The following is a 27,690-nucleotide window of genomic DNA, read 5'->3' as shown; positions in this document are numbered from 1 at the left end:
TAATGTCATTAAGGAGTTCTTCAGATATAATTAATTAAGATGGAAACATATTTTTTCTGTTTGATTGGTACTAATGAGTCACCAAATATTTATTTTTAATTATCTTTCATCATTTTCATAGTAAAGTTCACAATAAACCGTTCCATACATTTCATTTACAACCACAGTAAGATTAATTGAGAAAATAGTGCTAAGTAATTGGCCATGTTTTTTATGCAGTGCTGCATCTAGTATGACAGTCTATACCTGGGCCCAGTTTCATAGAGCTGCTTAGCGGCCAATTTTGTGCTTACTGTGTGATTTTTACTTTATAGCGCTGCCGACCAGAAGAACATTGAGATGTTTGCTAAACTTCCAGTGCTTACTGTATAAAAATGAATTGTTATGACGTAACAATGGACTGTTCCGGCTTTCCACTAAGCTCCGCCCACCGCACACGTGAGCAAGACTCGTGTACAAGCACTCCCAATGACGTTCTGCAAGAGTGTGCCGCGCGTGCCAAATATGCGCGCATGCATGTCCAGGTTTGTCCGACCACAATCATTGCTGTGATTGGTCGAATGGTTGAACGCGCACAGTTTGATTGAGAGGCCGGATCGGTCCATACAAATCAATGGTGAATGTGCAAGATGGCCGCCTAATTTTCTTGCTTACCTGTGAAATCAATTATGCTTAGCCAACACTTCAGCAGCACTATGAAATTGGGTCCATATATGACTGTGGTTTGACCAGTCTTTACTTAAAGGCAAAGTATACTTTTGGTTTTTTGGAACAATTCAATCGTTGTAATCCTATATAAATGTAGATGTATACAATAAAACTAACATGTGAAAATTTCCTTCCAAAAAGGTGGTCTCCTTATATCGACAAAAATCCAGAGCATTGTGTTTACGCAGAATGGAATACACAATCTGAGAAGCATTACTGACAGTAACTCTTCTCAGATTCTAATTTTGGGGCATAAAAACTGACATCTTTTAACAAAACAGCGTTACTTCGGATCACACAGTCTGAGAAACATTACTGACAGTAACTCTTCTCAGATTCTAATTTTGGGGCATACAAAATGACATCTTTTAAAGACACTGGAAACTATTGGTAATTGTCAAAGACCAGTGTTCTCACTTGGTGTATCTCAACATTTGTATAAAATAACAAAACCTGTGAAAATTTTAGCTCAATTGGCGTTGAAGTTGCGAGATAATAATAAAAGAAGAAAAACCTTGTCACACGCAATTGTGTGCATTTAGATGGTTGATTTCGAGACCTCAAATTCTAAATCTGAGGTCTCGAAATCAAACTCGTGGAAAATAACTTCTTTTTTGAAAACTATGTCACTTCAGAGGGAGCCGTTTCTCACAATGTTTTATACCATCAAGCTCTCCCCATTACTCGTCACCTAGTAAGCTTTTATGCTTATAATTATTGTGAGTAATTACCAAAAGTGTCCACTGCCTTTAACATAATCACATTTCTTTGGAACACACAATCTGAGAAGTACTACTGCCAGTAACTCTTCTCAGAATTGTGGGGCATAAAAACTGATAACCAAATGTTACATTGTACATTATGTACCTTTCCTTTTAGTCTTCAGTAAACCCTCCAGAGCTGTGTATTGAGAGAGTTGCAACATGGAGGGACAAATTGTATTTGGTCACGTGGTTGCTGGACGCCATTTTTGGTCGCAATGTTACACAACCCTGTACATTTATGTACAGTATGTGCACATTTTGAAACCCAAAATGGTGTCTCCTCACAAGTTATTGCAACTCTCTCCCTACAGTGTTGTTGTGGCCTATAGACCTCTTGCCTACCTTTTTAGAATGCAAATCTACCATTTGTATAATTTTGGGAATCAAGTCCTGTTTTGACTATCAAAATGGCGGAGAAGAAAAGCACAGATAGTGCACTGCACGTTGTGCAAGGGGTCTATTGGCTAGTGACACATTTTAAAATCAATGTTCCCTACTATAACAGAAGGAAATTTGTTAATATAAAAAAGGCTTTTATAAGAATTGATTGGAAACAATTCACAAAGGTTCTCCTTGTATTTTCGCAAAAAATGAATTCAAATTCATTGACACCCAATCAAATTCATGCGATTTCCCCCCAATCCATCAAAAAGAGAAGAACACTTCTGAATCGAATATAAATCTAAACACTTTTTTAACAAGGTGAGTTGTCATTGTAATTAATCAATTACTTGTTATTATATTACATCCATATATAAATATTGACTCTGTAACTGTACAAGTTTTTACACATGTTTAGCAGTAGCCTTTTGTCAAGGGCTTCATGGCTTGACAGCTTCAAAGAGCAGCAGCGCAACTGGAAAGGGAAACACACGCATGAGTCGAGGGCCTTTTCTAACTATACTCAAGTTTTGTTAATGAATTATTCATAGTTTGCAACAAAATTTGCCAAAAACTTTTACTTCTTTGTATACTTGGTAGGGTCCATAAAACAAGACGCAAAGCTTAATTCGAGTCTACTGCATCATTTTATAACATAAAATCAATATTTCCCTAAATATAGCTTGAAACATAGCTCAAGTTATATAAAAGGGCATCAGTAGAGCCTACTGCATCATTTTAGAGCAAAAAAATAAAACTGCAAATTTGCCAAAATTTGATAAAAATCCTGGACTTACTCCTTATCGTTTTTCCATTTTTTTGACTATTTTTCAAGTATCAATATTTCCCTAAATATAGCTTGAAACATAGCTCAAGTTATATAAAAGGGCATCAGTAGAGCCTACTGCATCATTTTAGAGCAAAAAATTAAAACTGCAAAATTTGCCAACATTTGATAAAAATCCTGGACTTACCCCTTGTGGTTTTTCCATTTTTTTTACTATTTTTTAAGTATCAATATTTCCCTAAATATAGCTTGAAACATAGCTCAAGTTATATAAAAGGGCATCAGTAGAGCCTACTGCATCATTTTAGAGCAAAAAATTAAAACTGCAAAATTTGCCAAAATTTGATAAAAATCCTGGACTTGCCCCTTGTCGTTTTTCCATTTTTTTGGACTATTTTTCAAGTATCAATATTTCCCTAAATATAGCTTGAAACATAGCTCAAGTTATATAAAAGGGCATCAGTAGAGCCTACTGCATCATTTTTGAGCAAAAAATTAAAACTGCAAAATTTGCCAAAATTTGATAAAAATCCTGGACTTTTGCCCCTTGTCGTTTTTCCATTTTTTTGGACTATTTTTCAAGTATCAATATTTCCCTAAATATAGCTTGAAACATAGCTCAAGTTATATAAAAGGGCATCAGTAGAGCCTACTGCATCATTTTTGAGCAAAAAATTAAAACTGCAAAATTTGCCAAAATTTGATAAAAATCCTGGACTTACCCCTTGTTGTTTTTCCATTTTTTGGACTATTTTTCAAGTATCAATTTTTCCCTAAATATAGCTTGAATCATAGCTCAAGTTACAAAAAAGGCATCAGTAAGTTGTATGGAAATAAGTAAGGTCCTGGACATTGTTAATTTGCATAATTTGTTGTGTGTTTATATGCTGACCCAATGACACCAGCCACTTCTGGTGGGTTTGGATTTTTGCTACCTTGTTAGGTTACTTAAAATCAAGATACATGTATAAAGAAAAACATTTAAAAAATGCAAAACAAATTGGGAAAAGGCTCTTGTGGCTTTGCCACTCGCATGTGTGGTCTCCTGTTCCAGTCACTCATTCATTCAATGGTTTAGGGTTAATTCAGTCGCCTGAGATCGCAGCGCTACAAGGCTGTCAAAGCCATGAACATCTTGACAAAAGGCTAAATTAGCAGCTTCTAATCAATACCTTCATAAGTAATACAGGGATACGAGGTCAAGGGTATTTAAAGATAGGTTTTTGGATTTAGTTTAAAGACCTACTTCAACAAGAACTGCATTGATCTTTGCTGAATGTTGAAATTCATTAAACAAAATTTTGATCAATGAAGTATTTGAGTTCACATGAGATGACAAATAGATTTGTATTGTAAAAAACAATCATTTGAATACCCTTAACTCAATTAGGCCTTGTTAATTATGATGGTGAACACTATAGGAGTACTACCATGTCTAAAGATGGCTATTGGGTGGGGCGAGGAGGGGGGGGGGGTAGGAAGGGTGGCAACACCAAAGCAATACTTAGAATGACTACTAACCTCTAAGCATTTCTTATCAGCGCAGTGAGTACATGGGGGGTGCCTCGAATCCAGTCTCTTGAAATATAGTGTCAAAAACAGGTTTTCCAAATTGTGATGACTGCTGATAGATAGTTCCTTGTTCACTCTCTTTGCAAGTCCAACAGAATTAACATATCTACACATCAGCCATCCATAGACACTAGTTCCTGTTTGACATTGTTCGCAATGCCTAAGCCGTCCTTCGACACCAGTTCCTTGTTCACTTCCTTTGTAAGGCCTACAACAGGTCTTTTCCACATATCAGCCTTCCATCAACACTAGTTCCTGGTTGACATTGTTTGCAATGCCAAGAGATCTGCCTTCCATCGACACTAGTTCTTTGTTCACTTTCTTTGCAAGGCCTACAGGCATTACATTCTCCAGACATCAGCCATCCATCGACACTAGATCCTGGTTGACATTGTTCGCAATGCCTACAGGTCTGCGCATAACAGCCTTCCTTTGACACTAGTTCCTGGTTCACTTTCTGTTCAAGGCCTACAGGCATTACATTCTCCACACATCAGCCTTCCATCCACTCCAGTTCCTGGTTCACTTTCTGTGCCTTCTCTGCTGCCTTGTTACAGTAATACCCATAGGCTTTGCGGTTGCCTAACGCCAATAGGTAACGAGCATACTCCAAGTAGACTTTCTCAAGAAGACTCCATGAGAACAACAAAGTCAAGGAAATCAACACTGAATTAAGAATATTAAATTTAAACCGATCATGAATTACAAGCTCAAGCCTTGCACTATTTTGTCAGCTATAACTTTGACGTGTTTGCATCAATTTTGACCTGCCAGTGTAGTTTTGTTTCAGAGAAGCAATTAGCACCTAATAACCTTGACTAGTGAGCAATGGTGGAAAAACAAAACAAACATTGAGCCCAATTTCTATGCTTATGCAAGCGCCAAATTTGGGCACGTGATGTGTATTGTGAAGAATGTTTAGTAACATGGGAAACGCATGTACACAAATATAAATACTCAGTCAACCTGTGAAAGACACGCGTTGTAAGTGTGGAATTCCCTGCTTTGCTTAGCACCAATTCTGTGCTTACAAAAAGCAGAGCCATGAAATGATTCCCAGCTCTGATGCTTCATGTTGTTGTACAACTCAAATTCCCAAAAGCTGCCAGCATAAAAAATGTATATAAAAAAAAAATTAAAAAAATTAATAAGATGTTTTTGAAAAGGATATTAATATCGTCAGTGTCGGGCAAGACTTCAAACTCCATACAGGCCTCTGCAAACATTCCAGCTCGGTCGTAGTAGTGCATACTAGAAAGAGAAGAATGACAAAATGAAGGGAAGGGGTTTAGTCAAGTGTATTTTAAATTCTTTAAATTCATAAATAATCAGCTGAACAAAAACCTTATTGCTTAAGCATGTGGATGGGACATTAAGCCCTAGGTGTCCAACTTAGAAACAACTCGGTTCGCTTATGGTCGAGAGAAAGGCCTGGCCTATGTAATTCAGGCAGAAGATACATGTAGCACCACATCACCTTGTAAAACCCTTACAAGACGCTAAATAAAAGGGCATGAAAACAACATTGAAGACGTTCAGAGCATACTGATCGAAACGTCGAGTTGAAAACCAACGGTTCTTTTCAGAACCACCCCCAACTCATTAGAGTCATTACATGGTGTTACTACAAACCTTTCTATATATGACATTGAATATATCAAAAGCTCAGGAAACGCTAGTTGAGTGGATCAGAGGAAACAGGTTGATTTCAACTGTGTTAATCATGAAATGGATCTATTTTTTTTACTGAAAATGGCCAGGAAACCTATATTAAGGGGACTCATTATATGAGATTTCTTGACTCACCTCATGAGAAGCTCAAGTACTCGTTGGAACTGGCCCAGAGACAGGAGGACAAGAATGGCCTTGGTCTTCTGATTGTATGTAGGGGAACAGAGGAAGTCAACGTATCGACGTAGGACCTCGCTGTATTCAGGAAACGGCAGAGTGGCCTGCGGGAGAAATACAAATCACATCATTCAGTAGAGGCTCTCATTGTGGGTTCAGAATAGAATTGCTCTGCAGAAACATGTTGCCAGCCAAAATTACATTTAGTTTATATGTTGTGGCTGGTGCACAACTCAATTTTTGCTAAGCAAAGAGGGTGCTTGCTTTGTGAACCAGAAACTCTGGGATTAATTCAGACTACTTTAGTTCTGAAAAGAAATGTTCTGCTTCTAAACTACTACCTGCGTGTACGGTAGGAGATTTGCCAGAACGACATACTATTTTCCCTTAGCGGGAGTTTCTTGTTATTAAATTCACTGCCATAGGTGATTCTTAGTAGGTTGAGGTAATATTAAACTATTTGAAGAAAAAAAAACATTTATTTCCAGACAAACATCAAAATAATCAACTTAATTTTCAGAGACTGAAACTGTATGGAGGCATGACCCATTAATAGCAAAAGCTTGTAGACTGCCTTGTACACAAACAATTGAGAGATCAGAATAACAAGAATATGATTGAGCATACCTTAGCTAGCCACACAGCTTGGCTCCATTCACCATATGTAATCAGGTATCGGCAAGCGTCAATTCCTTTGTTAATCAGGCAAAGAAGTTGAACCCCCTCTGCAAAAAAATAAATAAATAATCAACAATCTGAATTACATTCGTAAATACCTGACAAGAGTTTAATCCATGTAATATTTTGATGTTTATCTTGAGAAGAGACGCATGAAATAAAAGCTGACTTGAATGAATAATAACAACAATAATAAACCACATTTATTGTGCGCATTTCACCATAAAGTGTTAAAAAGTGTGTTACATAAAATCACTACAATCAAGAAAAACAGCAAAGAGTAAAACATAACAATGTTACACCCACAATAAAAAAATTAGCCAAAAGCTTGAAAGCTAACATTGATTGGTCAGACAGTAGAAGGGTTCAAGGCCAACCATCAGCGACACAGACTCCAGACTTACCCGAGAGTTTGCCGTTAGCAATGAGGCTCGTAGCAACCAGCTTGATGGTACTCTGAGATGCTCCTGTTGATTTCACTGTGGCAACAAGGCAGGCCAAGATGGAGTCCAGATAATAGTTGCTATTCTCTGCCTCTGTCTCTAAGTACAGCTGCACGGCTCGATCAAACTGTGGCACAAACAAAAAAATCGTTTTGTGTTCAGGCGACATAGATATACCTGATAATGGCCTTTAAATTTAAGGCTTCGAACATAAAAATAGTAATAATAATAATAATAATAACTAGTTCTGAAATAATGCATTTTACAATGACCGTCTCACCGCACTTTACATCAGTGCCCTGGTTATTGGGCTAACAACAATCCTTTTATCTTTCTCAGCTCCCTAGGTAGTATACAGACTGAGCAGGTGTGCTCTCAGAAGGCTTTATCAAACACAATATCGACCTCTACCCTCGCAGGCATCCACTTATACCGCTTTGTGTAGAGAAGCAATTATAGAAAAAATCTTTCTTAGGGTCACGCACATTTTTTCTAGCACAAAGAACAGCTATCGTCCAATGATTAGCCTCCTCACGCCACTGTCATGTCAGTAAGGACACTTTATGAGAGTTTTGCAAGGTGTCTTTCAAAAGTTTGTCCATTTTGTTTCTTCTTAATGTTTACCTGTCCCATCAGGATAAGATTCTCTGCACATTTCATGGTGTGCTCGTGACTCGTTCTTTTACTGTCATGAAGACTGATGCGTTCCAGTTGATATTTCTGTCGGAAAAGGTTTTTAAAAGCAAAAAGACAATTGAACAATAATACCAACCATTATAAAGATATTTATGATGTACAATAATGTTATTTCAATTTGATAATGAAACTATAAAAAGTCCAACATTGCTTCCCTGCGTTGGGAAGCTTGTTTAACAAGCGAGGAGCGGCGGAAGCAAATGCTCAATCACCCCATGATCTTTGTGATTTCGGGACAACTAGAGATAGATAACTGGAATTATGGAGACCTGAGAGAGATGGCTTACGTTTTTGTATTTAGCTGAGGAGAACTTTAATACATGACCGAACAAAATGAATGAACAAACAAACGAACGAACAATAAACGAACGAAGGAACGAAGCATATCATACAAGAGCAGGTCATAACAACCTGTGACCTATGAACTATGACCCACCTGATATGACTTGCTATCACACAGCATATCATAGCATGTATCTAGCAGGGGTTCTTTGATGCATGAGCAGGTCGAAACATCCTCTTCTGTGGTGTCCATGAGTAACGATGCCTGACTGCTCTGCATATGGCCTGGACCGTCGCTGTGGTACAGATCAAAGATCACACCAGGTCCAGGGTTCTCTGGCGAGTCCTGAAGACAAATTGAATAATAATATTTAATTGTATAAATAGTTCTTAAAAAGCGCATTATATAATCACCCTATCGACGTGCCTAAAAGTAGTGCCCTGGTCAATGGGCCAATAACATCCCTGTAATCTTTTTCAGCTCCCTGGAAGTATACAGCCCAGGGCTCTCATGGTACCGCAGTAGCTTTTTCATACACAAAATAAACCTCTACCCTATCGGGGTACCCATTTATACCTCTGGGTGAAGAGAAGCAATTGTAGCATAGCATCTTGCTCAATTACACAAGTGTCAAGAACGAGACTTGAACCCGTACTCCGATTACTTACCCGTTTCAGCATCCAGTAAACCTTATAATGAATTTCAAGAGTGTTGCTCACCTTATGAACCACGCAGTTCATTCTGGCCTTCTCAGCTTTTAGATACTGGGACCCCACTGTCCAGAAAATGGTCTCTGCCTCATCCCCAAAGAGCTGTGCAGCAATCAGGCAGCGCTGGGCCGTACCATAAGGGCAAACAGGGAGGTAGTTCTTGATCTTCTCTGGCATGATGTCAAATTGATCATTGACTGCTTTGATGAAGTTCTCATCCTCTGGAGTCTCGCTACATCAACGGGATAATAAGAAGAGAAACCTTTGAAACACTTCGGAAACAGAATTTCAAATTTTTTTTTAGAGTTTCTTAGGGCAAGATTATGGGATTTAAGAACATAAGTTGAACAGCATAATTTGAGATGGATTGAATGTTAATAAAGTTTGTTCAACCAGGGATTCCAAATGTTCTTTGAAAGGATCAAGAGCATACTACAATGAAAATGAACTAACTTTTAAAAAACAGCTTGATTAGAAACTTACAACCCCTTAACTTCTCCCTTCTTTTATAAGACTCAACTTAACATAATTTTTGCAAGTATACAATTATCAATACGCCATTGCCTTTTGATATAAACTAGAAACGGGTGCAGCCACATTGTTTGGAAATGTGCTAAAAACTAACACACAAACTGCTAGAAAATGAGAAAGAATCATAGATTTCATTTTTGTAAAAAAAGGAAGAAACAAAAAAGAGTCTTAAGACATGCACACACTCAAATTCAGTCAAATGAAAAAAAAACTAAAATTGTAAGTCAATTGTGAACGAATTAATATAAATCAGACATAAATATTGCAGTAATGTAATGCAGATTTGACTAATGTAAACGTATCAACACTTGGCGAATTGAATCGATGCGATTAGTATTAAACATGAATATATGGGTTAGCAGCTTAAACAATGTAACACACTGATGCAACTTTTTGGTTGGGAGAAAACTATACAGGTTGGATGTTAGTTCAGTACGTGCATGTAGGACGACAACAGTTGAAACAAAATGCAAAAGGGAGGAATGGTAATGTGTTAATTGTGTATGTTCTTAAAGTGTAAACTATGTGCAAAGATTGACTATCTTTTACTTCACAGAGATCCTGCCAGATGCAAAAAGTGACAGTTTCCATGTCTTCTAAAAGGTGAAAATCCTTCTTTTTAACAAGTTTAAGCGAGTCTTTTTTGCTAAGCAGCTTTATGAAAATGGGCCCTATTTCAGCGTCAAAAGTTTCATTTTCTATTGTCAAATACTTTAAGACATTTATGTTAAGGATCATGCAGATGTTTTAAGTTAAAAATAAAAATAAAAAAGTAATCAAAAAACGCCTTCATGCGATGAATTCGAAATTGATTAGTCGGATTCAAGGAGTTTAAAACCATAGCACTTGCAGAGTTGCTGACAGGAAGATTTTGTACAACTATCAGGGAGATAGTCAGAATTACATTTGACACAAAAAGGAGTTTTTTTTATAATCAGGGAGATTCCAAATTAGCTCATCTTCAGCACATGAGAAATGTTTATAATCTGCAAAGTCCGGAAGAGTTTCCAGCTCTGTATGAGTACTACCCCCCCCCCCCTCCACCCGCTGGTCCTAAAAAAGGGTGTTGTCTGGGGGTAGACCCTATGGCTTTTAGGACCCGGCCTTACAGTAACTGGATGGCTCAATGCCGAAGTAAAATCTGATAGGAAAGACAACTTCACATTACAAAAGATGTTGTTGTTCAAGAATACTACCTACGTACAGAAACTCCTGCTCGCTACAACGTTCTAAAGAGTAACATTTAACCAAGAAAAATACACAAAGCTAGACACTGGACCGATACTGCTTCATTCTTCGGATGGGATGTAAAGTCATAGGTCCGTTGTGTAAAGGCATTGTGTAATGCACCTTGTGAACCCTTGGTGCTACATAAAATGTTCCTTAAGTTTACTATCACAAGACAGCAATAGACAAAGCGGTGATTCTACTAGATAGAACCTAACTTGGTGCATATCACAAAAAACCCCAGCAATATCCAATACAGCGTTTCAACAAACACAATCTAATGTCCAAAATTTAGTCTACTGGATACAATCTTACGTCCAATGAAGTGATTCTATTACGTAGAATCTAACTTGGTGTTCATAATCAAAAGACAGCAATATCCAACACAGTGATTCTACTAGATAGAATCTAACTTGGCGTTTATAAACACAAGACAGTAATATCCAAAGCGGTGATTCTAACCTAGTATTTATTATCAATAGACAGCAATATCCAATGCAGTGATTGTAATGGATGGAGTCTAACATGTCTAACCTAACACTATCCAATGCAGTAATTGCAAAGGATTAGTGTACCCTAGCATTGACCACAATACAATGCAGTAATTCTACTAGATAGCAGGTTTTCAAGGACTAGTTATGTGCCTCTTTTTTTTCTTCTTTTTCTTCTTACTGCACCTTGAACACCCAGCAGGCTGTACATGTATATTTGCGCAGTGCAAATCTTTATTATAATTAGAATCTAACCTAGAATTTCTCACAAGACAGCAACAATCAAAGGATGCAATAAGTAGCGGTATTTCATGCACACAACTATTGAGGAAATGAAGAAGCAGACAATATAGTGACGATGCATGCATACCACCGTTGCATCTCTCCGTCTTCGCTACCGTTCAAGCTGTCCTCATCAGACACTGAGGACGAGGAGGAATGAGGCAGCCAACAGGGGTCATGGAAACTGCCGGGGGGATGAAGTCGGTGGTGGGTTGGCGGAGGAGATGGAGTAGGGAAAAAGGTTGTCAGGGATGGAATAGAAGCAGGGAGGAAGACACCATTACTCAAAATTGATATTTTTGTATAACTATAAAGCCGGTTTCTACAATTCTGTGCAGTGCTGAAAAAAAAAATCCTCAATCTTGCTATTTTTGTTTTTTTTGGGGGGGAGAATTTAGCCGATGTGATTGCAATAATAATAACCATAGCAATAAGTCTTACACAACACTGGTGCATACGCATTTCAGCCTTGAACTTCGCTCTTTAAGGGGCACTGTTAACTTGTATTGGAGCTTTGCAGAGTGCACCATAGCAAAAGCACATGGTACCATGGCAATCGCTGTGGGTGGCATGGGCAATTTGGAGCATTATAAACCGATTTTGTGCAACTCTGTTCGGATTCGATCTCCAACCATCTACATTCTACAATGGATATTTCATCAGTCAAAGCTCATCAAAATTATGTTCAGATGAACAAAATAAGTGCTGAAAATGCCAGTAAAAAGCTCAAGATGTAAAGAAGGAAATATCCACATCTGTCTGGGATAGGTTAAAATACAACTATGGATGACGTTGGATACTCAGTAATTTGCTACTACTTCTATGTTAGCAAGAAGGAAAGAGCTTCAAAAAAATAATCTGTCAACTAAATAAATTGTCAATCAAATTAGTTATTATGTGCTTGGCAAAAACTAACTCGCTAAGAAAGTGCCTAGTGTTTTGGTTTCTAAAAGCAAGAAGGGCGAGCAAAATACTCAGGCATTGGATTAAGGGTTCACACTAGGTCTAGAGTGAAAGAAGAAATTTCTAAGAAAATAACTTGTCAAGCTACAAAGTGTTTGTGATGATGTGGAAGATAACAGCTGATGGCGTAAAAAAACAAATACAACTGAAAACATCAATTAGAGAGATAACAAAAAAACACAACAGAAAACACTCCAGAGTGAATATATAAATAGACACGATCATCTTGTCAGGGTTCTTACTGGGGGCGTGGCTTGTCCTCACTGGGGAGGGGCGGTTTATCACGAATGCTGCGAGAGAGAAACATCATTAAAGGAGACGAAGAGAACGTGACATTGAATTTGACGAGTGAGCTGAAGGTATCTAGAGTGATTGATAGAAGACGACTAAACATGAAGCAATTGAGACCAAGAATTCAGAGCTATTCTAACTAAGAGAAGTTTACAGTAGGGCAATTCCACGGTAACGGAAGGACGTTTTGACTCATTAAACAACACCATTGGCGTACTTCCGTTACCGATCTTATTAATATTCATATTTTATAAACTAAAAGTTTTTCAGCCAAAAAGAGGAGGCCATTTTGAAGGCAGTTATTAATAAAAGAAACTGAGACATTTGCTTGATGAAACTAATTAAACTGTTAAAGATATCCACGATTTAAATGTTGTTTAATGAGTCAAAACGTCCTTCCGTTACCGTGGAAATTGCCCATTGAAATTGAATATCTGTTTTTGAGTAGTGTTGGTTCTGAAAAGAACCAGTTGTTGACTCAACATTTCAATTAGTATGCTCTGATCATCTTCAGGAGAATGCTGAAAGAGCTATTCTATACACAATTTTTGTACTTTTTTAATTGGGATATCGCGAAACATCATGAGGCAGAAGCACTTCAAGGTGACCCAAAGCAACTGCCACCAGAGGCAACCACTTACTGACTCCTGGGACTGAAACAGGGTTACCCCCTTCACAGACCGTAAGGTATACGCATGGGTATCATCCACTAGGAACCTGGCTAGTAGAGCAGATTGCACTAACAGAAAACCCATTCAGGCAATCTTGATTCAAAGACATATTAAGTCATCTTTTCCTATAAGGTCCTCAGTGCAATTTCATAATTTGTTTTCATTTGTTTTCATTTGTTTTCCATTCATTAAATTGGTTAATACCTTATGTAAGCGAGCTACATCGGCAAGATACTTTCATTACCAACTACATTTCCAGAAAGCCACAAACCAGCAAAATTTGGAAATAGTAACAACTCAAACTTAAGAACTCTCAACTTTGTTTTGGTTTTGTCAGAACAAATCTCAAACAATCACGAAGAAAAAAAGCAAGATGGCGAGTTGCAAAGTGTAAGGGCGTCTTAATGAAGGCCTCAGCAGTCAGGATATAACTTCTTATGCTTATATCGTCTTTCAGGCATATTACTTGAGTGGGATTTGAACCCATGAACTTTACAATTCTAGAGCAGATGTCTTACCAACTAGACCACCGAGATTGCCCGATAGCTAGAGGCAGTTTGAATACTATAAATATTTTGGTTTGCGTTGAAAGTTGGCGCACTAATTTGCTTAAAGATAACTTGTTCATAGACAAAATCATACAACTTCTTTCCAAAGAAACAAATTCTATTACACATTTGTATAGTTTTCTCCAAAGAATCTGTTTCAAATCAGGTTGAACTTTTTTTACAATTATTACAAATCATCAAACCAATGACAACGACATTTTGCAAAGGAAAGTTGAACAATCATGTATCCGCCATTTGACAGGATGCTAAGCAACAACAAACTGAGTTCCAGTATTGAAAGCGTACACATACATGGCTTACATGGGCTGGTGACCAGTCAAGCTTACTAAGCAAGAATTTAAAGACTGCTTAGCAATATTTGTGCACTGAAATACATCATGAACTGAAGGAGTACTTACTATTCCTTTGTGAGTTGCAGAGTATACTCTTCGTTCCATGGCTGGTGCTGCATTGTGTACTTCATGGCTAAAGCAGCTTTGGGCGATAATAAATACGGACAGAACACTGGATCTGAAAAGCAACCAGATAATTTAAGGTATTAATTTGGGTTTTACTATAATGCAAATGTGTGTTAGCACTGTATACTCAGTACTTAAAAATATCAAAGAGGAGCTTGAAAGATTACTCTATTCATGCAGCCGAATTCACAAAACGCCAGGATTTATCCCAACTCGAGTTAGGACGAGTAACTCGACCTGACTTGGGTTGGATTCAAAGCGTCCTATTTATTTGGAAACAGAACTGAACCCGCCCCAAGTCCAAAGATTAATCCTAAGTTAGGAAGAGTTTGGTGAAAGCGACGGCTGAGATGGCAGATAAATAAAACATATACATACAAGTCCAATCAACTCACCAGCAAATTCTGCATAGTCCATAGCAGAGCATGTTGTCTTGAGTTTGATATCATAAACACGTATACAACCATCAGAGCTAACCACAATGGGTTTATCTGACGCCGCCCAATCTGCATCAATTAGTTTCACCTGCTCTTTGGACACCTTCATGGAACTTGTACCCTTCACCTGTAGAATAAAAAAAAAGGGATTTGTAAAGAAATATTTTAATCCTTAACCTTTAGTCTTAGTAGGCTATTACATTGATCTTTTTTTTGAGAGATATCGCCCCCACTCACAAGGCCAAACGGCCACATGACGGTGAGGGTTGTCTGTCTGTATGTCTGTCTCTCTAGCCTATTTCACTCCACTGCAGGAGGAAAGCCTCCTCACCAATTCTCCATTACACTCTACCCTGCGCTGAGGGCTACACTTAACTGATTTGGGCTCCAAATCAACTCCAAACAACTGTCAACAGGGACATATTGCCACCTATACTCCTGGGGCTGAAACAGGGTTACCCCCCTTCACTGTCCATAAGGTTGCAGACATGGGTATCATTTCCCTAGGAGTCTGACTGGTAAAGCAGAATGTACTACCATCCCAACTTTTAACGAAGCACTTGTGGTCAAGTGCCATGTTCAAGGGCACCAGTGTCTTGACCAGGATTTAAACCCACACTCTGCTGCTGACAACACCAGAGTTTGGGTCCAATAACCTAGACTGCTCGGCCAAGACAGGCCACCATGATATTTTGTAAATATTTTGAATAAAATTAGGGTGAGATCCTACCTCTTTGATGTCCCATATATCAAGACCCTCACTCCATAGACACAGTACTTTGAGGTTGCCTTTACCCGGCGCAAACTTTACCTTCTTTATGGAGGAGCGGTGAGTAGGGTAGTTCCTGGATGGGATCAGAAAATAACTTCCATCAGATAAAATGAAATTACATCAATACGACAGGAACAAGTGATACATACATGATGACCAACTCTTGCAACTTCGATGACCAAGATACATACATGATGACCAACTCTTGCAACTTCGATGACCAATTGAGCCCAAATATTCACAGGTTTGTCATTAAACGCATATGTTGGGATAAACCAAGTGATGATACTGGTCTTTGACAATTGCCCTAAGTATACCCTGCCTTTAAGCAGCTCTATGAAATTGGGCCCTGTTGTCCATGTACATGAAGCCCTTGAACTTAGCTCTTGAAGGGGCATACCAATATTCCCCTAGTAAGGGACACTTCTATGAAGATAATGTAAGTTTGTATTGCATCCTTGCAGAGGGCACAACAGTAAAAGCACATGACACCAGGGCTGTTTGACCCTTAAATGGTTAAACAGTCCAACTAAAAAATGTTGGTTTCTTATAAGCAAGATAATATCTGGGCAGTTTTCATTTTCAAATTTTCAAAATGTCACTTTTTGAATTTGGCTGTTCTGCCAAGAAAGTGCCGCATTTCTGTGGGTGCCGTGGGGTTAATTCAAAGCCCATACATACCTAGAGACCCTAGCCTTCAGATCCCATACTCCAAGGTTCCCGTCGGCGTCTCCCATGACTAGTGTTTCACCCTTCCATGTCATGCATGTAATGGACCCCAGACCGCTGTCCGACGGCAAGCGTGACCCCTCCTTGACCACGCTCCCCTCCACCCAGAAGTGATGCAGCATGCGGTTGCTCTCGGCAAAGAAGAAGTGCTCCTTGGTCGTAGTCACCTGAGACACCTTGCCGTCTCCGCTGCCATCTGAGAGAAAGATCAATTTCAGTGAATAAAGACAATTTAGATGAGTTGGATTTACAACCTTGAGTCCCTGTAATAATAATAGTTAAAGTGGCTTCATATATAGCGCTCATATCCGTCACTCAGTGACGCTCATGGCGCTTTTACATACACTATTTTCCTGCAAGGTATGTGCGACTATGTTTGAACTATGACCTACTCCTTTACATCGCACCATGTAATGGTTTACAAAGGTGATGTGGCGCAGTATGTGGGGTAGATGGGGGAAATATTCATGGGAATTATGGGATCTGAGAAAGATTACAGGAATGTTTTGGCCCATTGACCAGGGCACTAATGTATAGCGCATTGGTACAGTATTGTAAAATTCCCTATGTAAGAACGAATTAGCATTATTTCAATACCCTGATGAGCACCCCAGGAATGGAGCTACTCTTACCTAGGATGTGATGAGAGCTACTGGTTGAATCCAGTAGCGAGGAGCTACCGACGGATTCCTGAATGCTGACTGCAGATCGCTTCTTGTGATGAGTCGGAGACCATTCCTATCAAAAGCAATTCCATCAATTTCATTTCAGTTTCAAAGGAAATACAAAATAGAAATCATTGAATCATGACAAAAATTTATCTTGACAAGGGAAGGCTTTTGATGAAAAATCTCAAATCTTAAGGCCATTTTGAGGTTGAACTTAAATTGTTTACTAGAGCGGGATTTGAACTAATGACCTCCAGTTTAACATGCCGGCACTCTACCAACTGAGCTATCTAGTCTTACATTGGCGGTCTCCCTATTTTGTCAATATCTTTGATTGGGTATCTTTGATTGGGTATGCCGGTCAGAGGACATTCAATCGTTACCTGCCATATAGCCAGAGATCACACCCAAATTAACGATACAACCTGGGAAGTAGCAGCCAGGGGATCACCTTAAGGGGATGAAGCTTTTTTGTTTCAGATCTCAAGTAATTAACCACAAGGGAAAGTGACTGTGTAAATTTTAAATGGTATAGGATAAAATACAATAAAATTACTTCAGCGGAATTATTTATTGTTGATAAATTAGTTGGGCAATAACAGAGAGAGATCTCACCAATGCTGTGACGATTGGGAAGGAGGTGGGCATCTCTCGTAGCATTGTACGATTCTTCAAGTCCCAAATCTCAAACGGCTTCTCCTTCAGCATGACTATAAAGTACTGTCTGGATTTACAAGGAAAATGGTGCAAGTAACAAGAAATTAGTTTTTGTTATCTTGAGCGCCAATAAGCGCCTTGAGCGTCACTGAGTGACACATATGAGCTATATAAGAAGGGCTAAGATGAGTTGTCAATATCATCATCGTGATCCGTATTGCAATATCTTTGTCCTTCAGATTGGATAAACGCAGTTAGTCCTGTGTGTTTGGTATTAGAACCCAGTGCACTTATCAAACAGAGAAGGTGTTTATGGTTTGATTGGCTGCATATTGTGCCACAGCATCTTGCAGAAAAACACTGAATGAGGAGAGAAGATGATGAAGAAATTTCAGTTTTAAATGTGGGAGCAAAACCACAGAGAGTTGTTCAAGGGAAAGCCCCCGTAGTCAAGTAGGGACTTAAACCAAACCCACGTACTGCCCCCACAGGATTCGAACCCGGGTCCCAGAAGTGGAAGGCAAGCCAAGACACCACTACACCAAGCGACATCACACTTTGCTTGGCATTCAAGAGTGATTTACAGTGAGAATAAATCTTAACTCTTCATGAAATCAAGCCCTGGGCCCCATGAAATAGATCCCTGGTTTTCTTACTTCAAATGAGACACCTTGACAGCCTCTATAGGAGCTTCGTCTCCTTTGTGTCCCCGTAGTAGAGTGGTACGACCGTTGACAAGATCAAGGAGCAGTAGCTCGTTGCGGACCAGTCCATTACTTGGAGGGTTGTGATAGCTGTATGAGAGGAAGCTGGTCAAACTCACCCACTCTATTCCCCTGGAGCAAAAAAGAAATCAAAAACAATTCAGAGATATTTGGGCACAATTCCAAAGTGGTTGGTTGGTGGACGTTATGAGAAGCCACTCTTACCTGACGATGTCCAAACAATGCATAATTAAAAGTTTTGACCAAAAATGTCCAGACAAAGTTCAACAACAATTTTCAGGCATGATATCTGACCCTTGGAAAAAAAAAACGCCAAAATGTTATAAGCCGACCTACATCACATGTAACAGGTTTTAGAAGACTTTTCAGGCTATTTCATCATAATTTTTTTCTGATTTTTCCCTGGGACAAAACAAAATCAGAAAACAAACATAAGTGGGAAGAACATCATGCATGCAGTGTTAATTGTAAAGTGAACTGTAAAATGTAGCAACCTTCATTAAGAAACAGGGCTCTGCCATAAGACAGTATATATAAAAGGGACCAATTTTAAAGGGGGGAGGTGGTGTCAAGATAAAAGATTAGAGAAAGGGAGGCACGACCCCCGGGGTTCCAACGACAGAGTTTCCACTTCTGCACTTTGAATCTCTTGTACTAACCTGATTGACGCTGTATGAATGTTATATTCACGCCACAGGGATCCTGTAGTCAGATTAAAGACCTGAACAAGCCCAGTTGAGGACCCTGAAAGTACAAGGTTAAAGACGATAAACAAAATACATAATATCAAAAAAGAAATTAGAATGAAGGAAAAGATAGACTAACTTTACAATCCCCACCATATTTTAGAACTACTTCAAGTTGTTACTCTGTCAAGGAATCTTCGATCCAGTTCCATGCTTCTCCTCATTGAACCCAAGTCCCATCACTCCTTGGGTGACAGGTCTTATTTCTTCAGCTACGCCACGCATCTTGTCTTTGTACTACAAAGTTCAAATCTCTTCTAAAAACTTATCTTATGCCACCAGTTTCAAGGATTCATTTATCTATTTAATTTTTGGTTTTCTGTCATATTATTTGTTTTACCTAAAGCGACGAGCGGTCGATACTTGTGAATGTTTCTGGTTGTGACTGGTGGGCACATCCTGATGACGGTGGGCACTGAGGCGACGCCGCTGTTCAGTCCAGTCATAACAAACTTCAGGATGACCCCACGACCTTGCTGCTGCTGCTGCTGCAGACCGTTAAGGTCTCCAGTGATGTTGGTCTGACAGATTAGATCTCCTAGAGACACCTTCAATCATGAGTATTTAGAAAACAATATACATATGTTTTACCTCCAATGGTTTTATTCCACAAAGCAGTAATTGAGCCAGGATTAAATAAAAGGGTGCCCAGATTTGTTGGTAACTTAAAAACTGGCTGTCCAAAATGTTCACTGACAACCGGTTACATGTAAATGACAGATAAAACAGGGTGTCCAAATTAGAAACAGGGTGTCCAAAAGACAAAAGAAAAGTATAGATTGTTTTGGGGTAGTCGCCATTTGGAAAAAACAAGTGAACAGATTTGATCGATACAATAAGCCAATACTATCAACATTTTTAATTAATCTTGGCTACACCCCTGTAAAATCCCTCACCTTTGGGTAGGGTAGTGTGGGCTGCCCCGCTGCAGTAGGTAAAGGCGGCAGGAATTCAAAGTCATTGTTGACCACACTCGGCACTGTACCAGGCGAATACAACGGTGACAGGACCATCTGTGTATGGACATTACTGGTGCTGCTGGCCACGTGGTTAACGGTCATCAAAGACCAGATTAACGTCCGCCCATCGCTCATCAGCAGGCCCATCTGACGCTCAGTGGACATGCAGCACGCCAGGCCGAACGCGCGCATGTGTTTGGTGACTCGCAGCGGGTCGGACTGACAGCGGAGGTCGTAGATGATGTCATGGGGGTCACTTTGAAGGGAATCACCACCTACGGAAATTGAGTTTAGTAGAAAAGATCTAGGTAAGTTGACAATGGGCTAATAACACTCTTTGTACATGTACCACAATTAATATAGAATGCTGATGTTCACAAAATATGCACAGCTTAACCAGAGTGTATAGTTTGCTGTAAATTTCAGGCCCCCGCAACAAAAGCATTTTTTTTTTTTTTTTTACACCCTACTCAGCGAGCAGTAAATGTTCATTGTGTATTTTCATTTTTAATTTGTTTAAAGCAAGGCAGTGCGGGAACAAGTAACAAGGGAGAGTATTATTTGGCCAGGGTTGTAGTCACAAGTCTGCAAGTATTTGTGAAAACAATTTCTGAAAAAGAAGGGCACTAATGTAAAGCGCAATAATATGTTTATTGTGAAATGCGCTTCAGAAGAACTAATTATTTTTATTTGTATTATCGTACAACACACATAAATTTAAGCACAGCAAGAAAAAGGTTTAAAACAGAAATCATTAGCATGAAATTAATCAAATGAAATGAAGAAGAATGAGACTCTTATCAAAATAAATTACAACAATATTAATTTGCAGCATCTGTGAAAGAATTACGTCTTGCCTTATACCAAATTGTTTATCCACCTGTCAAGTTATTGATCCGCATGGCCATAACAATAGTGGCTTCTTCTCGTTAAATTGCAGTAATATAACCGTGTTCAATTAGGCACCATCTGTACTGATTCCAACACCAGATGTTAATCCCATATGCAATGCACACCAATGTTAGCCAGTTAAAACACCTTGAGTGGTCCAGCTAGCTGGTTCAGTGTTTAAAAGCATCCCTATGGACCATTAGAAAAGGTGAGGAACCAGTAGAAAAGGTGACGGACTATAGAAAGGACAAGCTAACTAGTCCTGCTGGCTACTTAGTCAATGGACAAGTGAAGAACAAATTTGAGCTCAATTAATAATCAAAGTTGCCCCAAAAATAGTGAAAGAAAAAAAAACCTTGTTGCACAAATTTGTGTAATTTCAAATGCCTAAAAAAAAGCTTCAGGCTTCAAGTCTTTTTAATATTTGAAAGAGAAATAACCTCAATCACAAAAACTAGGTTACTTCAAAGGGAGTTTTATACTATAAACAGCTCTCCATCGCTTGTTTCCGAGTAACTTCTTATGCTAACACTTATTTTGAGTAATTATCAATAGTGTCCAGTGTCTTTAAGATGCCACTGTGGCATGTAAGTTCCTCCTGAGCACATGTTCTCCACGAGTCAGCGAGCCTAGGAGTTTTTTGAAAAGTGCGACTCCATGAAATGAAACATTGCTGATTGATTGAATTGTACTTGTCAATGACACCAGCTGGGAATTGTCTATGTTATGCTTGGATTCACCCGAGTGGATTGTGACTAGCGACTTATTGCGATTGTCAAGGTCGCTACCTTGACACATCTATATGCAGAATGCATCCATAAGGTTGGGATATTAAAACAGTCATTAAATTATCTGCCATGGCTTTACGGCCAAGATTTGACTGTTTCAAGGTAAAAAAAATAAATCCATATTTTGTTGAATAGAACAAATCATGGTGCCCTTTACGAGGGACAATTAAAGTCTTGACTTTGTTAAGTAAGGGCTCAATAGTGACAACAATATTTAAAAAATTAAAAAATCTGGCAGTTACAAAAAAACAACGTATTGCCCAAATGAATGGTAAACGACTTTAGTACCATCATAGAATTGTTAACAGTGCGATCAAGCTACATCTGGGCCCAGTTTCACAGAGCTGCTTAAGCACAACAAGTAGCTAAGAGCACCAAAGTTACCAGCCAAAATACCAAATCAACATTAATGACCAGTATCCTGCTGATTTTTTGCTAAGCAGAAATTATAAAGCAACATTTTCTGCTTGAGCAGCTCTACGAAATTGGGCATGAGTAAACTAAGTGCCCATTCCATCCTGATAGAATAAACATGCATTAAAGGCAGTGGACACTATATTGGTAATTACTCAAAATAATTATTAGCATCAAAATTTATTTGGTAACAAGCAACGGAGAGCTGTTGATAGTATTAAAAATTGTGAGAAACGGCTTCCTCTGAAGTAAAGTTTTGTGAGAATATAAATAATAATAATAATAATAATAATAATAATAATAATAATAATAATAATAATAACACCATTTATACGGCGCCTTTTCCTAAGGTTGCAAAGCGCTCCGAGATTAACAGGAAAAAACAACAAAGGGAGTGCAATCAAAAACATGTCCAGTGCCTTTAATGAGTGATGGTAATCAGTAAGCATTTCATGCGTGTTAGCTAGCTGGTACCTGTTAGTCCAACAAAGTTACCAATTTGGTCGATAGGTGTGACGGCACTGGGGCTGGCTGGTGGGCGGGGTCGCCGTCGAACCCTCACAGTGATGCTCCCATTCTCATGTAGACATACCAACACATCACGCTGCCTGAGGAAAACAATGTTATTGACGTTTGAAAAACATTTTCAAACAAGAACGTACGGACAGACAATTAGAACAAAAATGGACATGACGAAGACAACAATGTTGAATACTTTCAAAAGTTGTTTGTAACCATTAATTTTCAGAGTGATTACTAATCGCGTATACAGAACCTTTAAAATGAAAATAACTCAGGGGAGCTGATGGTGGTCGTGCTAAATCTTTTTGAATCAAGATAAGAAATGTGACAAATACTTACTTGCAAGGGTAGACCTGCTGGAAGGGACTTCCACTGCGTTCCATAGGGATCATGCCGACCGTCTGATAGATATCCAGGTCTAAGATGAGGATTTCTCTAGGGTAGACCAGAAGGAGATGTTGCTTCCTGGACTGAAGGTAAGACATCTGGAGACACTCATTAAGAGTGATGGTGTCCGTGTCTTCCACAGAGGACTGCGAGTTCCTTCAAGGAAAAAAAAAATTGTTGTAATTGTAGCATGCACAAATCCACCATGTAGGGTATTATAAAAAGCAGCACAAAAATGTGCAGTAAAAACCAAAAAGAAGACGTAACAGACACAAATAAATAACTCAAGATTCCACTGTTGTGGTACAAATACAAGATCTAAGATTAAGTGGTAGAGAGTTCCAGATGAGCAGTGCAGCTGAAGAAAATGACCTGTCACGCCAACAGTGTCTATTATTCGGAAAGGTTTTATTCTAGTTGTGAAGCCAAGGACTCTCCAAAAAACAAACTTAATCACTGTACTAGCCAAAAGAGGGAGGAAAAGTGGGAGGAAAACACAGAGATATCCCTCCATCTTCTCCTGTGTCGACCTCTTCTCCTTTTCCCTGTTCAACATCTTACCTTGGTTTATTATCTCCAACTAACAGTCGCACCCTCCTGAAGCGGTTCCCAATCTTCTTATCGACTCCACCGGGTAGGTTAGTGCTGCTGCTGGATGGGCTGGGTCCACTGTTACCGACAACCGGAGTTGTAATGTAGAATTTACGGCCATTGCTGGACGGTGATTTGTTAATACTGAAGTCATTCACAAAGAGGATGCAGTCATTGCCAAGTACTGGATGAATTAAAATAAATAAATGTGAACAACTTGGACCACGAACATCTTCATTTATTGTTAAAAAGCCTGATATGAGTGAAAGAAAACTTAAATATGCTAAACAGAATTTGGTTTTTCATTTTAAGTTTGTCAGGTTGGAGTGAAAAGAAACAATATAAACTGAAAGGCATCTGTTTTCAAAGGCAGACATGGTTGGTTCGAATCTCACTTGAGTTACCTATATATTGTTTACTTAGTTGTAATAAGTTTTTCCCTCACGTGCAATATTTGACGGTTCGAACGGGTCGAAGGTCATAGAAACAATAGAATCGGTGAACGTTTTCTTCCAGAGCTTGATGCCAGTGTCTGCGTTCCACAGTACGATGGAGTAAGGAGGGTGTAAAGCCACAAGGAGATCATGGGAAGCATCTTGAGTTGATAACCACTCCAGATCTGGGGATAAATAATCATCAAAAGATAAGAAAAACAAAACTGGATTTTGGGGGATTTTCAGTGGAGTTTGGAATGCTACATAAATTAATTAGCCTAAAATTAATACGCTTATCTGTATACTGACAGTTATATTTTTTATGATGAAATTTTAACTTGGATTGGGCATAAAAATACAGTCAAAGATTAGAGATTTATAAGTGCATACAACTCTAGGTTTATCTACCATGCAAATATCACAAATTTTGTGCAGTACCCACTGCTAAATGTAGGACCCAAACTTTTACTTCTTTTTTTTAAGAGGATGCACCTAAAAAATATATATATTAATCCAATTCCTTATTTTCATCGAATTTGTAAATATACGCGCACTTAAATCTGGTTACAAAAAACTGAAACTTCATAAGAAAACTCAGGCTAAATTATGCACATCTGTGTACAGGTATGTAACGAGATTACATTGAACACGTTAGCGTATAACTTGCTTCTTATTAATTTAGCCAACCTAGTTTTCATGCTGCTACTGGGCTTGAAGCTCGTGGATGAAAAGACTGAATTCAGAACCGTGTCAGGAGCAGCTAATCCATTTTAAATTCCAATTTAAATTACTCAATCCTACTAGGCATTGCTGGATTCACACACATCTAGTTTGAGGCAGTGCAGTTCTCGATAATGTTATTCACTGATACTTGTGCATTGACATTAATTTGAATGCCCTGTCTGAATTCTTCAATAATTTATAATCTACTCTGCTGGAGTAGAATATAAAGCAAGACACTTTCTCAAAAGAACACAATTTACGCAGCAAGTAGATACACGCATGGTGTTACTGCAAACCAAAATATAAGAGTCATAATAGTATTAATAGGGTCTAATTAGTTCTTATAGCACCACATGTAGTGCTTTAAATGGGGCCAAAACATACTTAGAACTAATCTTTCTCAACTCCCTGGGAAGTATACAGCCTATGGCTGCTATGGCGCTCCAAAGGCTTTTTCAAATGCGATATCAACCTCTACCCTCGCAGTCATTACACAGTATTACATTTATACATGAACCCCCTGGTGAAGAGAGGCAATGATAGTAAAGCATCATGCTCAAGGACACAAGTGTCAAGAACCAGAACCCCAACGACTTAACCACCTGAACTTGAATTTGATGCGCACTTGATATCATAAATGCCTGGAGGTTAGGGCTATAAGGGTTTTACAAAGTAACAAATCTGAAACACGTCTAATCGACTTTAAAAAAAACTTACCCAGGACCGGTTTAGTTCCTTCACTGAAGCTTGCTCTTTCTGATGCATCCTTGACGTCCCATACAATGATCTGCCCCCCTGCATCGGCAGAGGCGAGTCTCAGCATGTAGGGAGCGTCGATAGTGTGATGGTAGTTCTCTCTAGCCCACCTCACCTTCACGACTGTACTCTTATGCTTCTCTAATGTCTGGATGACCTGGTTGAGAGATTAAAAGCAGTAATTAATCTTACATCACTTGCACTAGACAAGCATACCCTTACAAGTCTGGGGCACTCTTGTTGGTGAAGTGGTGGTCAATCTCTCTCGAAACGCAGGTCTGTAACTACCCTGTGTCTTTTCTACAAATATTTTCATGGTAAATGTGCTACAGTATCTGACCTAGTTCCTCCTATCAAAATGTTTGAGTGCAAAACCAGACCTAATGCCCTATCACCCATTATACTCTTAAATTGCTGAGATAGAACAAAGAGCCATTCTAACAGAACATCTTAAAAGATGAAAATATTGCTGAACAATATTCTGCTGCTAAGCAAAAATAAGCAGAATGCCAGTCACTTGCACTACCATGTAGCTACTTTTTGTGCTTAATGGGAAATTCCATGGTCAGTCGCATTACACTTTTCTGTGTCACTTCTTGATCTTTGAGGATGGACAAGAGGGTGGGCAAAAGGGTAGGCAACAGCTGATATTTAATGAACTAGACAGAATAAAGGTACTTAGGCTGCTTACCTGGACGGCTTTGGTATCAACTACCACTACGGACGAATGGCACCCATATGCCATTAATGACTGCCATCCCCTATTAGAAAAAAACAATTTTCAAAATTAATTCAATAAATTAATTCATGAGTTACGAAGGTCTAACACACATCGGTGTATCATGGGTAAAAACCAAAATTAATCAGTAAAAATTGTTATAACTTTGAGACAACTTTGTAACTGACAACCATGCATTTGCTGTTACTTGTAATAGACTGCGCAAGTTTCCATTGATTTAGGCAAAAATTTGTGAGTATATTGAAATACCTGGTTGTACCAAAGACATATCAAGAAGCCAGTAGGCATTTTAAAAACAATTTTTGGGGGTATGTTTGTTGTTTTGAGGCTTTTTTAGTGGCTTCCCTGTTCAAAATTATGCCATATCAGGGAATGCTGCATCGCATTTTATGTATTTCCCAGGGCGCTAGTACTAGTAGTAGTACGAAAGATAAATATAAAAATTTAAAAAGGAATGCAGCGCCGCAGTTACTGGGTCTAATTTTTTCTGTACAGGATCAGAAAAAAAGTGGGCAGGTCCAAATGGCAAAACTTCCAAAGGCATCGAGATAATATAATAATAACAATCATAATAATGAAAACTAAGGCGCACAAATCCAAGTGCTTTGTAATGTAGTCATGGCGCGAAATACAAACAATAACATTAAAATTATATATACAATAAATAAAAAAAATTAAATCGTAAGCCTTAGTTGAGAAGAAATCTAGAACATATGGTAAAGAATACAAACAAATATGCAAACATCGAAAGGTAAAAAAAGAAAAGAGAAAAAAAAAGGGATTGCTTTCGCTTCGGAGCAGATGTTGGTTGAAAATCTACCCCACCAATGGTTGGGGGATGGTTGAATCATGGTTGGATACAGATATTCGTTCTCCAGTAATTTGTTTTGAGATATCGACCTCTGTAAAAACAAAACGGACCTGCATATTGCTGCCCGACTAATTTTTCAAAAGAAAATGTCTGGTTAAAATACGCGCCATTTTCTTTGCTCTGTCAGTTTGTTTTGCCCCAATTGTTGGGCCAATCCAATGCTTTAGTCCGTTGGAATTGCCAAGAGGGGTTGGGGGTTAGCAAGAGCTGATTGTTACATCATTATTATTTCAAATATTCATTCAACAATTTAGTTTCCTTGGAAAATGAAATGCCAACTCGTTGAATTTGTGTTGTTGGGGACCGTGACCATGTGATGTAAAAATAAAAATAAAATGTCCCCGAAAAAAAAGACCTCAGAAAATGTTTTACTTACCAGTCACAGGCATTTTTATTCTGGGCATGCAAAGCACCAGTGATGGTCCTTGGAAAAATGTTCATTTTGAGACAGACACCTCACTTTAACATGTTGAAAATCTTATAAAAGTGTTCCTTTCCGAGCTAATTTGGACGGGATTTTCCAATCCA

At 38.7% G+C, this 27,690-nt stretch overlaps 1 protein-coding gene across 3 annotated transcripts; it reads right to left on the bottom strand.

The window, feature by feature from the left end:
• Positions 1-64: 64 nt before the first annotated feature.
• Positions 65-27,690, bottom strand: LOC139940690 (WD repeat-containing protein 11-like). 3 transcript variants are annotated; one of them, XM_071937049.1, is made up of 26 exons: positions 27,539-27,690; positions 26,244-26,313; positions 25,514-25,709; positions 24,085-24,258; positions 23,610-23,823; positions 23,001-23,204; positions 22,614-22,747; positions 19,984-20,321; positions 19,428-19,635; positions 19,001-19,085; positions 18,273-18,452; positions 17,575-17,683; positions 16,924-17,029; positions 16,244-16,487; positions 15,521-15,635; positions 14,749-14,917; positions 14,294-14,405; positions 12,607-12,654; positions 8,880-9,102; positions 8,314-8,505; positions 7,806-7,901; positions 7,143-7,308; positions 6,688-6,785; positions 6,019-6,164; positions 5,384-5,463; positions 65-4,848 (listed from the first exon to the last, which is right to left on the bottom strand). In XM_071937049.1, the coding sequence occupies exons 1-26, from the start codon at positions 27,601-27,603 to the stop codon at positions 4,706-4,708; spliced, it is 3,915 nt and encodes a 1,304-aa protein (XP_071793150.1). In that variant the 5' UTR covers positions 27,604-27,690; the 3' UTR covers positions 65-4,705. The 3 variants fall into 3 exon arrangements, with proteins under 3 accessions (XP_071793150.1, XP_071793151.1, XP_071793152.1); XM_071937050.1 differs by having other exon boundaries at positions 22,635-22,747; XM_071937051.1 differs by lacking the exon at positions 12,607-12,654.

This window comes from Asterias amurensis, chromosome 8 (genome assembly GCF_032118995.1).
Source record: "Asterias amurensis chromosome 8, ASM3211899v1".
Taxonomy (NCBI): Eukaryota; Metazoa; Echinodermata; class Asteroidea; order Forcipulatida; family Asteriidae; genus Asterias; species Asterias amurensis.
This window is presented reverse-complemented; position numbering and strand designations above follow the sequence as displayed.

Coding starts and splice junctions, on each gene's coding strand:
- LOC139940690 (XM_071937049.1), bottom strand. CDS start 27,603: ATGAACATTTTTCCAAGGACCATCACTGGTGCTTTGCATGCCCAGAAT. Junction 15,636..16,243: donor CTGAAGGCTAGGGTCTCTAG/GTATGTATGGGC, acceptor GATCCCATCCAG/GAACTACCCTACTCACCGCT. Junction 7,902..8,313: donor GTGATAGCAAGTCATATCAG/GTGGGTCATAGT, acceptor CTTTTCCGACAG/AAATATCAACTGGAACGCAT.